At 46.5% G+C, this 15,901-nt stretch overlaps 1 protein-coding gene across 9 annotated transcripts in view; it reads left to right on the top strand.

Annotated features, from left to right (window-relative positions):
• The window catches only part of KLHL3 (kelch like family member 3), a 250,916-nt gene extending 235,936 nt beyond the window's left edge, over positions 1-14,980 (top strand). For 8 of the 9 annotated variants that reach the window (XM_081035613.1, XM_081035620.1, XM_081035618.1 and 5 more), the window contains 6 exons: positions 2,663-2,780; positions 3,180-3,377; positions 4,938-5,039; positions 8,224-8,352; positions 12,390-12,530; positions 14,624-14,979. In XM_081035613.1, the coding sequence (XP_080891739.1) occupies positions 2,663-2,780; positions 3,180-3,377; positions 4,938-5,039; positions 8,224-8,352; positions 12,390-12,530; positions 14,624-14,853 (918 nt within the window). In that variant the 3' untranslated portion in view covers positions 14,854-14,979. Of the gene's footprint in view, positions 1-2,662; positions 2,781-3,179; positions 3,378-4,937; positions 5,040-8,223; positions 8,353-12,389; positions 12,531-14,623 lie in introns of all 9 variants that reach the window. The other variant, XM_081035619.1, reaches the window with a different exon arrangement.
• Positions 14,981-15,901: the final 921 nt, after the last annotated feature.

Below are 15,901 nucleotides of genomic sequence, written 5' to 3'. Positions count from 1 at the left end.
CATTTTTATCTAGCACCGTAAGGCCCTAGGCTTATCTTGGTGACTGAGGTGGATAAATTTTCTGTCCTGGCAGGGCTTACTGTCTAAGAGGAGAGACAAAATCGCTAAAATCAGCGTTAAAGTATAATGCGGGGCAGTTTTAATGGGAGCACACAGTGCATGTATGATCTCAGAGAAGGGACATGTCACTCAGAATCGGAGGTCAGAGAGGTCCTCTTGGAGGAAGTGACATGTAAACTGAGACTTGAGGAAAAGCAGATGTTAAAGCAGAGGGATCACAAATGGGGAAGAATGTTTCCAGGAGAGGGAACAGCGTGTGTGAGGATATTGGGTGCCTGAGGTTACTGCAGAAAGAAAACTAAAAACTGGTTTTATTTTTATTCAGCCCTCAAAACTAGATTTCAGAGAATATCCTTGCAATAGTTAGACTTCATTTTAGCTTGACCAAGTCGAAACCGGAAGGACAATGCGTGTTCTAGATATGTTTGTGAATGCAGGGCAAGTCGTCCGGCCCTGGAGCTGTGAGTTGGGCACTGTCTGGAGTTGGCTGACAGGCCGAGGTTGTTAACACTCCCCTTAAACTGTCCATGTCCTGTCTAGGCAAAGAATTACAGAATGGAAGGAATGTGGAGTTAGCTTCTCTCTGAAAGGGCTGCTGTTGGCACAGAGCAGTGGGCCATCAGAGCTGAGGCAGGAAGGGAAGTCAGATGGAAAACATTTATTTCCAGTAGCAGCAGCAGCAGCAGCAGCAGCAGCAGCCCTAAGCCTGGACTATGTGTCCTGGGTTCCTCTGGGATGTTCCAGAAGTCAGACTGAATTCTGAGTTATTGAACATTGGTCACCTATTTGGCTGTGGACTCACTCTGATGACCAGTGATGACTCCCATGGGCAGTGGGTGAGCCTGAATCTGGACTCTCGGGGCCTATGTGGTTGTCAGCCCTGGTTCCGCCGCCTCGTACTGTAGATAATGTCCACCTGAGGGATGTACTTCTGTGAGGTATGCAGATTCTTATGATCCCTCTTGTCCCCAGAACTACATGGTGCGGAAGGAAAGAAACTACAGTTAAGTCATAACGGCAGGAATTGTTAACGGCGCATCATCAGGAAATCCCTGTGGTCCGTGGGTTAAAACAGTAGTTATTGAAATATGAGTCTGGAACAGAAGCATCAGCCTGCACCGGGAACTTGTTAGAAATGCACGTTCTCAGTCCCACTCCAGACCTCCTGGATTAGAAACTCCCGGGGGGTGGGTTGGGCCCAGCAATTTGTGTTTGAAGTCCTCAAGGTGGTTCTGCTGCACGCTGAAGCTGGAGAACCCCTGGGGTAAATAATAAGATGTGTTACAGGTGATGAGAAGATCCTGTGACTTATATTAACTGGCTGCCTGTGACTTCCACCCCGTTCTCTCCACTTACGGAGAGAGAAAACATCCTGGAATGCCAGTGAGTGAGAGTGATATCGTTTTGAGGACAGCCATGAATTTGCACAAGTTTATTAAAATATGTAAACTATTGTTAACTTTGGCACCTTAATTTTTATTTATTAATAGCATGTGACAAAGTCACAACAGCACTTAAGTACCACATTTCCATTACCACAGCCAGAAGACTGGCTTGTATGTGTGTATATATGTATGTATGTACTCGTATGTACGTATGTTTAAATTGCTATCCAGGAGACACATATATGTGTGTATAACCAGAACAAATATTTTATACTGTATTGTATGTGCTGTTCTATTAAAAGTACGCTGGTTGCAATCCATTAAATTGATCTCAGGACCCACGAATGAAACGTGGCGTGCAGTTTGACGACCATGGATGTAGTGAACTGTCTTTGCATGGACCCTGTTTCTAGAGCAGGAGAGTGGTGGGGCTGGCCTCACTTCTCTGTCAGGTAGACTTGACTTTTGGTCTCTATTCAGCCACTCTTAGCTGTGTGACTTTGGGCAACTGACCTATGCTCTCTGAGCTTTACTTTCTTCATCTGTCAATGGAGTTGATCATTCCTACTCGCAGAGTCGTGACAAGCAAATGACAACATACTTCACACAGTGACTAGCAGTGGTAGCTACCACCTTACTTGTGGAAATAGTATTGTTAGTACTATTTTTCAGAACATATCAGTTACACACATTTTTGTGGTTACCACCATAAAGCAGTGTTTCACAAAAGTTTTTCCCCACTGCAATGAATAAGTACTCCCTGTAGTCTATGAATTCAGGAATACTTTTGAAGTAATTTTTCTTAAAAATGCATCCAAATTCTGTACTCTATCCTAAAATATTGATCTATTCAAATTTTGATGCTTATTTGTGAATGTTTTGTTTTGATGTGAAATTTCCCCCTACCCCAAATCTTTGAGGGCATTGAAATTGCAGAAGATGCTCTGAGTATCTCCACGTACCCTGAACATAGCCCTGGGCAGGAATATTTGGGAAGCGTAGGCCTTATGATTGTGTTTCTGTGGGAAGATGTTCATTAGCCTTTTCTCGAATATTCATGTCTGTTGATGATCAGGGGCAGCATCTTCATGTACCTAGCTCTGTAAACTGGCATCTCGGGTCATCCCTGGACCCTGGGTAGTTAGCATGTGGAAGTACTGGGGATTCGTCACCAGATATTGGAGAGACCCAGCTAATGTCCACTTGTCTTTCTGGAGGTCATGATCGTGGTTGGTGGCCAGGCGCCCAAGGCTATCCGCAGTGTGGAATGCTATGATTTTGAGGAGGACCGATGGGACCAGATTGCTGAGCTTCCATCTAGGAGATGCAGGGCAGGTGAGTAGCACTGTCTCACTTTGCAGGCTGCCTTTCCCTGGCTTGTCTCTGCTTGGCGCTGGAGGTCATGTGTTGCTTCTTGTTTCCCCAAACATCTGCGCATTACCGACTCCCTTTCTTCCCCTTCCTCACCTGCCCAGTGTCTGGCTATGCCTCATGTGCTTAAGGATGTCAAGCTAAAATCCAAGTATGCGAATTTGCTTGAATTGAGCAAAACTGGAAAAGTAAATATGAAAAAAAATCCAGTGAGGCCCATAATGACTTCCAAATATCTAAAGTTGGAGATCGTCTTTGGTGGCGAATTATTCACATGCCTGCCTTGCTCCCCAATTGTCACTCATCCATATGAGTAATTAATTGCCTGAGATGACCTGGGTGCGTTGGTTTCCTGTACCTCAGGTGTGGTGTTCATGGCTGGCCATGTGTATGCCGTGGGTGGGTTTAACGGCTCCCTCCGTGTGCGGACAGTGGACGTCTATGATGGTGTGAAGAACCAGTGGACATCGATTGCCAGCATGCAGGAACGCCGCAGCACGCTGGGTGCAGCCGTGCTCAATGACCTGCTCTACGCCGTGGGGGGCTTTGATGGCAGTACTGGTAGGTCCTGGACTCGGTCCCCACCAGTCCCAGCCTGGAACACACTCTCCATGCAACCCTGGTTTGCTCAACCAGCTCTTGGGCCAACCTTCTGCTCATCCATAGCTTCTTCCCCAAGAACATACCCATCCTTCCTCCTCTCCCAGCTTGGGTGCCAGAGCCAAGCCTTCCTACACAAAGAACATGTAACTGCCCACATGCTGCCATTTCTAGGGATCTAGGAAGAACCCCAAAGTTAGAAGAGGCCCTTTTCTCTTTCCAGTGGCTGGGAACCCATTTACTCAGATGAGACTTAGAAATGGAGTGTGCTTAGTTGGAGGGTGTCTCAGGACAGTGGTCTGAACCCCATGTTGGACAGATGAGGGAGCTAAGGGTTAGCCATAGGAAGAGACCAGGGTCAGGCCACACAGTCTTTGTCCATTGCCCTTTGTACTGCTCCACTGAATCTTTGCAAGGCTGTGTCACTACGGGAGTGCCCCCTTGCTTCTGGTTTTTGTCTAGCTTCAAAGAATCATAAAGTATTAATGGCTGTGGACTTGGGGAGCCTATTTCATCTCTCTTCATATCTCCAGGTGATGTCTCTGTAGACACTAACTCTATTCAACTAAAATGATATATTTTGGTCCCCAGGGACGTGAAAAACAATAGCTTGTACTTCTCTGAATTTTCATTTGTGTCCTTACAAATTGGTAACCTTTTCCCAGCTTTCTCTTTGCCTCACTCATATAACTTCAGGTCTTTAGCTCCTCTAGGGGCTGCCTCTAGTAACAGGACTTGGGAATAAAGAGAGCAAAAAGGTTGTGGGACATTGTTTCTTTTTAGAATTCTTTTAGGATTTGCTTTTGACTGTAATTAGAAAAACTGACTAAATCATGGCTTAAACAAATGAGAGATTTTGTTTTATTCATGAAACAAGAAGTCCAGATGTTCGCAGTTGATGACCTGGTCAGATTAATAAAAAATATTGGGGCCAAGTTCTGTAAGAGTCTCTTGACCTTATCCTCATGATCACAAGATGGCTGTTACAGTTCCAGCGAACATATTTGTGTACCAGGTACAAAAGCAGGAAGGGGTGGTACTTATATCAGAAAAGCAAAGGCTATTTCAGAAATCTTCATCAGACTTCTGGGTAGGTCGCATTGACTTTGTCCCTCCTAGCTGCAAGGGAGTCTGGGAAGGCAAGTTTTCAGCTTTCTAGCTTCCAAGATAGAGGAAGACAAGGGAAGAGAGGGTTGCAATAGGTGTTAAGTGAGGCAACATTAGGTATTTATTCCATTCTGTAGGTTTTAACAATTTATGTTTGCAGGGCAGTTCAGTTATAACCCCTTTCCTCTCATAACCCACCCTCTGAGTCAGGTCTTAGTGATCTCCTCAGGTAGTCACAGTGCAGATGTGTTGCGGGCAGGTGCCATGGGTCACATGGTGAGGCAGAGGTGGTGCTGAGCCATACATGCAGGTTTCCAGTCCCCAGGTGTGCACTCTTTCCCATCCCCACTGTTTCTTGGCACAGCAGGGTGAGGCCTAGTGCTGTAGAAATCTCACGAGTCTCTTATCTTCCAGGCCTAGCATCGGTGGAAGCCTACAGCTACAAGACCAACGAGTGGTTCTTCGTGGCACCAATGAATACACGGCGGAGCAGTGTGGGTGTAGGTGTCGTGGAGGGTAAGGAGCAGCAGTGGGTGAGGGCCTGTCTTGGCCCCAGCCCATGGGCCTTTTCCTGGTTCCCTGGCTCTATTCCTTTCATCTGCTCTGAGTCAGGTACTAGTGTCTTGATTTCAGAGAAGAGGAAAGTTGAGACTCAGAGGTAAAGCTACTGCCCCATGGAAATGACTGTCCGCATGCTAATTTCATCCAAAGATGTCCTACACTCATGAGCTCTCCCCCAAGGCAAATAAGCAGTGAACTAGAAGGACCCTAGAGGGCTAACACCGGCATGTCACTTTGGCCACTTGTCAATAACTCTATGACAGGTTGGGGAGGGGAGAAGAGTGGGCATTTCAGAGTCAATATGTAACCCAGGAATATAATGTGGAGGGGGTGAGAGTTAATTGTTGAAGTAATTTTGTTCTCATGTTCACATGTTGACCATAACAGAGCCCTGCCTGAGGTGGGTACCTCTTCCCCAGTCTGATTAGTCCCCACAGGGCAGGTTGGTGGTAGAGCCCTGCTCTAGTCAGGAAAGGTGTGTGGGGTGAGGTCTGGGGCCTGGTTAGACAGTGCACTGTAGTTTATAAATGGCTTTCACATCCAATTCCTCATTTTGTTCCCAAAAACTCTTCTGAGGAGATAGGCAGGGTTTAGATTTTTCTCCATTCTCCCGAAGGGGAAACTGAGTCCCAGAGGGGTGAGTGATGTGCCCCATGTTAGTAAATTGCACAGACAGCCCTTGAACCCAGGTCTAACTCCTAACCCAGTACTCTTTCCACCGTGCTACACTCCTTCAGACCATTACAAATTGCTAATGTGAAATTTTATAAATATGTGTGACTTCAGTGTATTAAAGCATATAGAATATTATTTGTACTAAAACACTCTACTTTTCAGAACAACACTGATTGATTAAGCTGTCCTAGGTGGGAATTTAGCTGGAATATCTGTGCATTCAGACACGTACACAGGCGTTCTCTCTTTAGTGAGACACAAGAACACACACTAGTGCTTTGGGTGAGTTAGACATTAATAGAAGGATTCTCTTTTCTCACTGCATTTCTCGGGCTACACCAGTATTGTGTCGTTTACATTTTCATTTAAAAGTATATTATTCTAACTTCTGACAAGCCATCTTAGTGAATGCAAGGATTTTCCCCTCCTACAAAGATGAATTGTTTCTTGCACTCTCATCCTCCTGGTGGGACGGAGATTGATTTGTCTGCCAAATATAAGAACTTTGTCTAGCCACCTCCCCATCCCACCTCCTCCCTTGCTCCTTAGCCAGGAATATCAATAGAGTAGGGGTTAACAATAGCATATCCCTGTTAATAGAAACCCGAGCGGGTACTTTTTCAGCTGACACAGGCTTGGAATGGTTTATGAGGGTACCTTCATGGTAGTTATTTGAAATGTTTCCCTTGACCAAAAGCTTCTGTGAATGGTTCTATGTGTGGAGGAAGGGCTATCTTGTAGCATGCCCGATTGACACGGAGGACGGACTGGGAATTTTTATCTTATCCATCCTGAATTTGGCTGCAGGTCATCCTGGGGCAGCAGAGAGGCCAATTTACAGCTTTGGTGAGAATGTTGAGGGAAGGATCTCAGGTGGACTCTGCTTCACTTTAGTGGCTTTGTAGGTACAGCGCTCCACATCGTTGCCACACGACTGTCCCTCATCCTCTCCTTCCCATGGCTGTCTAGTCTGAATGGCACTGGAAACAAAAAGAATGGAAATCAGAATCCTTTGCTACTGGCAGCCTAGAAGGATCCCTACTTAGGAAAAGGGACAGTGAGGGTTGGAGATTAGGCTGAAGCTCCCACTAGCAGAGATCATGTGTTACAGAGAATAAGGTTTCTGGTCTGCTGGGGTTGCCATGAGGAGCCTCTTGTCTCCGCCACACCCAGGCCTTTCTCCTCCCCTAGCGGCTCAGGCTTTGACGAGTGCTGGGCAGCCAGGGGAGCAGGTTGTTGCATCTGAGCAACGAACCCTGGAGGAGCTGCTGAGTAGAATTTCCTCTCTGACTTAGGTGAGGACAACTGGGGAGGAGAATTTCCTTTCTTTTAGAAGGGCCGGTTGGGAGGACAAGAGCAGAAAAGAAAACCAGGCTCAAGGATGGAAGAAGAAGTAATTTTACATTTGATGCAGTAATAGTCCTGATGATAGAGCATAGTTTTGAGCCTGAGAATCTCTTTCTAATTTAAAATAATTGTAGGCTTTTACATACTAGCTGTGGGGGTACTCTTGGTATTTCTCCATTAAGAAAACACATAGTGACATTTTGTTTGTTTGTTTGTTTGTTTAAGTAACCCTGTCAAGTAAATTTGCATCTGTTTATTTAGTCTATAGGTAGTGTTTCAGATCTTTGTTATAACTTCATGGTCCCCCATAGGTCTGAGGACCACAGGTAAGACTCCTCCGACACACACACATACATACACACGCATGCACACACACACACAAGCATGCATGCATACACAACCCTCCCACTGCATTCTAAGATTACATGTTAAACCCAAAATGTTTGAATCCCTGTTCTGGAAGAACTCAAATAACAATTTCCTGCCCCCTTGCCCAACCTCACTCCCAGGCCCAGGCAGAAATGGTGCTCTTAGATAACAGCTTCTCGTATTTTTATTTTAAAAATCAGTGATGGTGCTTTAGGCTCTTGTGCATGGATCAGGGATCACAGGGGCTCTGCTGATCAGTTCCAGAGTGCACACAGAACCCTCCACTCACATGCAGGAGTTGTGGACGGAGCATAAGCCATGGTTACGACAGTGTTTGGGTTCTCGCTGAAGAACGTTTCCCCACATTTGTTCTGTCTGCTAGTGTGAGCTTTTAGCCAGAAAGTCAGCTGGGCTGCCTGGAGCTGGGGCCCTCTAGCTTTCTATCTCATGGTGCTGTGTTCTGGAAAGATCTAACAATTCGCTAGCAAGAACACACTGAGCCCAAGCAGCGCCAGGCTATAGCTTTGCACTGGGTATTTGGGGTGCTTGTATAGAAAGAGGCCCAGAACTGCTTCAGGAAGCCCAGGATGAAAGAGGAAGTAGAAGACTGAGATGTGAGGGGTGCTTCTCCTGGTTGGGGAGCACTCAATGAGGCCAGGGTGCCTTGTGGGATAAAGGTGGAGAAACAGCTGTGCTCCAGTTCCTTGCTGGTGTCCCAGCCTACCCTCAGTCACTTTGTCTGTTCCAGGGAAGCTGTATGCTGTTGGGGGCTACGATGGGGCTTCCCGCCAGTGCCTGAGCACTGTGGAGCAGTACAACCCAGCAACCAACGAGTGGACCTACGTGGCTGACATGAGCACCCGCCGCAGTGGTGCAGGTATGGGGGTGGGGCTCAGGATGCAGGCTCGTCTATCTGCTCACAAGTGGGGTGGGGTGGGGCTCAGGATGCAGGCTCGTCTATCTGCTCACAAGTGGGGTGGGGTCGAGGGGTGGAGCTCAGGACACAGGCTCATCTATCTGCTCACAAGTAGGGTGGGGTGGGGCTCAGGATGCAGGCTTGTCTATCTGCTCACAAGTGGGGTGGGGTGGTGGGGTGGGGCTCAGGATGCAGGCTCGTCTATCTGCTCACAGCTGGGGCCTGAGACCAGCAGCTAGCATTCTGCCTTCCCCTCTTTCTTCTTCCCTCTTCTTTCCTTGTAATGTAGTGCAATCCCTAGCACCCTGGCAGCTCCACACAAGCACTTATAAGTTCCCCTTTCCCTGGGGATCACTTTGCTAGAAAACGGATGAGATCATATTATCATCATCATCTCTTTTGTGTCTGTGGAGGTGTTTGCATCTTGTGAAAGTGAAGGTTTGCTATGTGCCAGGTGCTGTCCTAATAAAGCACTTTCTGTGACCGAATTTATTTAATCCTCACCATAGCCCTAAAAGGTAAATACAATATTACTGTGTTTCCCCGAAAATAAGACTGGGTCTTATACCATGTGTCCCCGAAAATAAGACCAGGTCTTATATTAATTTTTGCTCCAAAAGACGCATGAGGGTGTATTTTCAGGGGATGTCTTATTTTTTCATGTACACAATCTACATTTATTCAAATATAGTCATGTCATCTTCTTCTGGTACATTGTCATAACGTACTAAATGCATCCATCTGGCTGATAATCTTAACTGGGGCTTATTTTGGGTGTAGGTTTTATTTTCGGGGAAACACGGTAATTCCACTTAGCAGATTTAGAAAGTAAATTGACCAGGGGTTGAATAATTTGCCCAAGGTTGTATCATTGGTAACTGGCAGAGTCAGGATTCTTGCTCATGTCTGTCTCGCTTCAAAGTTAGCTTTTTTGGCTCCCAAATTATTGTCACCTCATTATTACGAAGTAATAGGATAAGCGTGGCTGTCCTAATCACCAGTGGGAAAGCTAAAGCTTGCCTGTCTAGAGTCTCTGTCTTGGGGTTTGAAAGCCAAGCTATTAGTGTTCATATTTGGAGACAAATTTATATCTCCCCCCATCACTTTTCCCACTTCACCCTCCTCCGCGACATCGGAAGAGAATGACTTCCCAAATGTAGCCCACTTTTGCTTCCTGTGGGAAGATTAGGAGCTGTGTGGTCCCTTGGGATTTTTCTAGGAAGCAGAGCAATAGCCCCTTCTTCCTTGCCTTGTCTTTCCTCATCATCTAGAGGCCCAGAGGAATGAGTCTGAGAGGCACTGGAGACTAGGCATTGGCTCTGTTTCAGTTCCTGTGGAGGTTGGTGATTGATGACCAACCTGGGCCTGGCGGGAAGGCTGTGTGACTTCTGGAAAAGGAAGCCACAGCTGGGAGCTTTCCCCCACAATTTTGTTTTTTTTCTCTTTTTTGTATCTTTGAAGATTGAGTTGTGATTTCATTTTATAGTCCTAAGCACATGACCACTTCCTAGGCATTCCTGAAAAATTATGCTATTTTAATATTTTTTCAAGAACCTTTGTGTGCTCACTGGTTAGAAAAGACAAAGCTGTATGATTCCATTTAAGAAGCATTGGTGTCTGGAATGTAGTTTTTAGGGAGCTTGTCTCTGGCACTTTCTGAACAGGCAGCAAATACATGGAGATCAGGAGGCCTGGACCTTAATGCTGGCTCTGCTTGAACTTGCCATGTGACCTTGGGCAAGTCCTTTCCCCCTTTCTGGCCTCTGATTCCTGTGACGTGAAACGAGGGGATTGCAGTAGATGTTCCCTTGGGGTCCATTCAATTCACAGATCCCACGGTTCTCCCCTCACAGAGGTCTTTTAGTAATTTTGGTTTATAGAGCCTTGGTAGTCTTTTTTATTCTTCTAAGAAATGCTATGTGACTTGAAGTGTGAGAGCAAGTGTTTAAAGCCCAAGGATGTAGGGACAGCTCAGCAGGAGTGGAACAGCAAATACTGAGATATGTGGCTGCTTCTAGAAACATCCCAAGCAGAAAGTGTAGGAGGGCCGCCCTGTGTGGAGCCACAAGCAGAGCTGCCTTAGAAAGTTCAGCCTTTGGAGGCCACATTGCTCTGTCTGCCACGCTGCCCAGGGGTCATTGCTGAGTGGAGGTCATTTTGGCTGCTCCTGCCTCTCCCTTAGGCTGGAGGCCCTGGACAGGGACAATTCTGTCTGTCCTGAGGAGGCACCATGAGCTCGATTTAGGGAATGATCTTGCTCCCAGCGGTGGTTCTTTCCTCAGGTTACTATTAGAGCCCTGACCCAGGCTCCCAAGGTCAGCCCTTCATCAGAGCTTCACATCCCTAAGATCCGGGGTAGCCTCACCTCTGGAGTTGGGAACCCACATACTTGTCATGGTGAGTGCTCTTTGGTGGCTGAAGACCCAGAGGCCCTGGCCTCTGGTTGCCTGAGACTGTTTGAGGTGCCAGGAGCCCCTGTGGTTGTAGGAAACCTCTGTGTGAATGTCTGTGGGGGAGGCTGCCAAAGGGCAGTGGTGGCCGTGTGTGCTGGGAAGGCTGCCTGTTTCCTCAGCAGATGGTTGTGGGGGAGAGGCCATCTCTGGGTCCCAGCGTGTGCTTGTTCCTGCTGTGCGTGGAGGAAGGGAAGGTGAGGTAGCTTTGGAACACGACTGAATTTTATTATCCCGAGCCCATTAGATGGCCATTGTTGATTCAACACCACCATCTGCTGTTAGTTTTGGGCAACTGCGAAGAACCACCAGCGTAATCGCTGGTGAGATTTTACATATTTTGTCATTCAAATGATATTTGTTGTGAACCTCCTCCCCACCTTCAGGTACAGGGAAACAGATGCGATAAGACAGACATGGTCTTTGTCCATGTGAAGTTTATACTCTAGAAATTGAGTGTTTGGGTTGAGTGTTTATAATTTCTAGAGTGTTATACTCTAGAAATTGAGGTTGGGTCTGAAACCTGGCTGTGCAGCCCAGTACAGGAGATACTTTTCCTGATTCCCAGCCAGTGTCTCTGGGAGTGAGACCCCGGAACCTGCCTTTTCAAAACGCTCCTCAGCTGATGGAGATGCAGTCTGTCCACGGAGGAGTCCGTGGTCCACTGAACTACGATCTAGTCCCGCCTCCTCACTTACAGGGGGAAAACTGAGGTCCAGAAAGGGGGAAGTTAGAGACCCAGGTCCTGAGGCAGGTGTCCAGGCTACCGGGTCAGTTGCTCTTCCTGTGCCACCTTCCTTCTTTCTGGCCTTTGTTCCTTTGACTTGTAGTAAAGGATTTTTAAAGGTTACGTAAAACTTGTAAATGATGTACTTCTAGCACTGAGCTGAGGCTCATCCACACTGAGTGACTTAGTGCCCCTCAACCATCTAGGAGGAGAACAGGGGGGCGCGTGGAAAGAACAGCTTCGGCTTAAAGAGAGTCATGATCTCAGCACATCTGCTGTGTGGCTCATTTGTATTTTTAACTCCTTCTACTCAACTAATACAAGGCTGAGTAACGACAGGAACAGAACAGTGAAAGAGAACTAGGCAATATAGCAAGATAACAAGGAGAGCAATGTAATTTTACCACTCACAAATAACTACTTTTAATGTGGTTGAGTTCTTGCGATCATTTTTTCTTTGTATATGACTGACCCCCCCATTTACGTGTATGTGTGTATATGTGTGTGTATATTATATATATGTATACACATTATGTACACACACACATATGTATACATATATATGTAATATATTTGTACATATCTTTAAGGAGAAACGGGGTCATACTTGCTTTTCATTTTGAGGTTTTCAGGTTGACAATCTTATGAGGTGGTGGGTGTCATTGTATTTGTTTTACAGATGAGGACACTGAGGTCCAGAGTGAAAACAGCTCTCGCCATATCACCCTGCTGGTGATGGCGTCCAGGCCTGGAGACCAGGCCTCTTGGTTTCTGGTCAATATAGCCAGCCTGAGGCTGGGACACTGTGCTCTGCTTTTCAGGGGTTGGGGTCCTCAGCGGACAGCTGTATGCCACCGGTGGGCATGATGGGCCCTTGGTGAGGAAGAGTGTTGAGGTTTACGATCCAGGAACAAACACCTGGAAGCAGGTGGCGGACATGAACATGTGTCGCCGCAATGCAGGTAATGTGACAGCTCTCTCCATCTCCCTTGGGGGTGGGGTCGTGGGTCTTCTCCCTGCAAACGCAAACTCTGAAAAGGAAGAAACTCCCAGGGCCCAGGGCTGAGTCTGCACCCTGAACAGGGAGTGTCCATTTGCTGGGCAGGCTCTGGGCTAGGGGCTGGGAGCGCTGGGGACCCTGAAATCTAGCCACGGGGTCCCCCACTTGCAGGGGCTTCCTTCCCTCCTAGTGAAGGGTGATGAGTTTCACTGCACATAGATGGACACAGACCCAGCAAAGCCGACTGATGGCCGTCAGTGCCCCTGCCCACTGGCTTTGTTGGACACAGGTTGTATGGACACGGCCACACAGTGACATTTGGTTTTGTCTTTTCTTTGCCAGTTCCTGACTATGAGAACCTCTCACTTCCCACCTGAAACCCATCTCCTTCCTTGCAGGGGTGCCTGTGAAAGGATTTATGACTCATTTTTCTGACTCCTTCTCGCTGATTCATTCTCCAGTAGAACCACTTCCCTTATTCCCTTTTTTGTACTTCCTGTCTCTCCTTCCCTTCCCTTCCCTTCCCCTTATTCTTCCTGTAGGAATGATTTACCTTATTAGAGTGTTTAGGTTTTTATTCCTAGAGCCTGATACCCCTATTTTATTTTAGAACTTTGCCCTGTGGGCCATGTCCTGTGTTGGTATATCTTGCTTTATGCCTCCTTACTCTGAATGCATTGGCTTAGCCCAGCTTCCCAGGCTGGAAAGACAAACCAGGTTGATTTATATCCTTTATATCCTTCAAATTACCTGTTTGCTAAACCCATTTGTAGCTGACTTGTTGAAACTATAAACAGAGGAGAGTTTATTAATTTGCTCATTGTCTAAGCCTGCTGTGAAGTAACTTGTGATTTAAACCACATGAGTGAGGAATTACAGAACCCTCAAGACAGCTTGTCTATCTGAAGTCTGAGAATTAAGTTTAGATATAAATGTGTATATGTACATACATTCACATATAGATATTTCTATTTTTCGTGACAAAAAGAACTCACTCTGTAATACTGTTTTATAACCTGCCTTTTTAATCCACTTTACAATTTTTTTGTGAGTATCTTATTCTAACACTAAATATGTTTACATGATATTATTTTAAATGCCTGTATCATAATTTAAATAACTAATCTGTTAGACATTTTAGGTTATTTCCATCTTTTTGATAAATAATTCTTTGGTTATTATAAATTGTCCTTATAGTTAATCAATGCATGCATCTAAAATTATTTTTTTTTTAGAGTAAAAGGCCAGAAGTGGAATTTTTGAGTCAGAGGGAGCATATATGCTTTTAACACTATCTGGGAAAGTTGGTGCATTTTACACTCTCTCTGGTATTTGAGAGTATCTTTACTAACACTGATAATTACTGCTTTCTGAGCATTCTCAATCTCTTAATCTAATTTTGAAAAAAAGTACACAGTATAGGAGACTATAGCCCTTTAACGTTTTGATGAGCAGTGATTACATTTTCCTGTTCTCGAGTCCCTGTTGATGATAGCTCGCCCCCAGACTAGCTCGCTCTGCGATCAGGATGGGCCCATCCCCGGGAACTGTGTGTGGATTTAGACCTTAGCTGTGTGAAGGGATCACAGACACTGCCATGAGTGCCACACAGTGTGGCTACGGTAGGCTTTGTCAGGGAAACTCTCACTAGCAGGATAGTAGTAGCACGCATGAAATGTCTCACTCCATCGCTCAGGCTGGGCGTGGGAGGTCAGAGCACACCGGTGGGCAATGTCCCCAGTATAGAGGGGCACGTACCCATAATGCTGTACATATTTTTAGGGCCGGGGACAGGGGACATACATAGGACCACAGAGTAGTGAAAGCTCCCTGGTCAGAGGAGTGACTTTGTTAGCAAGTGGCTCCTTGGAGCCCAGCGCCTGTGGTCAGTATGCACTTGCGCTGAGCAAACTCAGACCTGTGCAGCCAGTTCTCTTTTGTGCTACCACGAAGGGGAGGAAAAGAGCCTCCAGGGAGCCCGGGTTTGTCTCTGTCCATTCTGATCCCGGGGTGCTCCTGCTGTACTGTCTCCTGGGGCTTCTGTTTGATTCCCAGGGGTCTGTGCAGTGAATGGGCTCCTGTATGTGGTTGGAGGGGATGATGGATCCTGCAACTTGGCTTCGGTGGAGTATTACAATCCTGTCACTGACAAGTGGACGCTGCTGCCAACCAACATGAGCACGGGGCGGAGCTATGCAGGTCAGTGTGCTGTCCCCACCCGCACCCCTACGCCAGTGGGGGTGCCGGCTGGGTGGGGTGGGCAAGCTTGCTTAGCTTGGGACTGAGTGCCTCCTCCAGGGGTGGGGGATCATCACACGTCACCATTCCATCACTCTATGCCCAGGACAGATCTACATAATCAGCACTGTTTCCCCTGCGAACCTGAACATAGCCTCAAAATTCTTAGCAGTGTTCCAGGAACCCACTTCCAATTTATCTAAGTCGTCATAAGAGGCTTTAGAATTTCATTGCCATTCCTGGTTGGCTTTGCGTCGGGCTCCTAGTTGAAATAAGATACAGTTCTTGCTTTCCAGACCTCGCATGCCTAAACTGGAAAGATAAGACCTGCCTACACAAAACAGGAAATACAAGATGATGTACATGTAAGTTCTAAGTGGAATGCTCTATAGAGACTTTAGGACATGATAGGTGAGAACTGGTAGTCAGGGAACACTTCCTGGAGGAGGTGGGGCTTGATTAAACTTTGAGGGTGGATCGCAGTCACATAGAAAGCTGTCCTTTGCTGGTGCCTACCCCCCACTTCTCCCCATGCCATAGAGCAGTGTGTTAGGTACAGTGTAGGTATTTGCTCGCAACTTTTCAACAACACTCCGGTTGAATGGGACCATCCATTCATGTTCCAGATGATGAAACTAAGGTTTGGAGGGGTTAGTAAACTGCCCAAGGCCACACAGCTAAAAAAAAATAAAAAATGGCAAAGTCAGAATTCTAAACCAGGTCTGACTCCTAAGCCCATGCTCTTTGTACCACTCTGGCTCAGGGTTAGGGAAAAAAGCATTTCCAAGCAAGAGGCTGGTGTACAGGCTTATTCCTGGGGAGTGTGCAGTGCATTTGGTGAGGTGTGGGGGCAGGATCAGAGCTGGTGCTGCTGCGGTCAGGGGTCTACAGGGAGACAAGCAAGCATATCCATCACATAGCCCAGCTCCTTCTATCTGGTTTTCCAGAAACTGGAATAATCCAAATTTACATTTATTTATTGAGCACATACAATGTGCCAGGAATAATCCTACATATTTCACGACCATTATTTCATCTATTCTGTACGACGAAGACTCTGATGATATTCTTATTCCCATTTTGTGTTAGAAAGGT

The sequence above is a fragment of the Rhinolophus hipposideros genome (assembly GCF_964194185.1).
Source record: "Rhinolophus hipposideros genome assembly, chromosome: 23".
In the NCBI taxonomy this organism is placed as follows: Eukaryota; Metazoa; Chordata; class Mammalia; order Chiroptera; family Rhinolophidae; genus Rhinolophus; species Rhinolophus hipposideros.
This window is presented reverse-complemented; position numbering and strand designations above follow the sequence as displayed.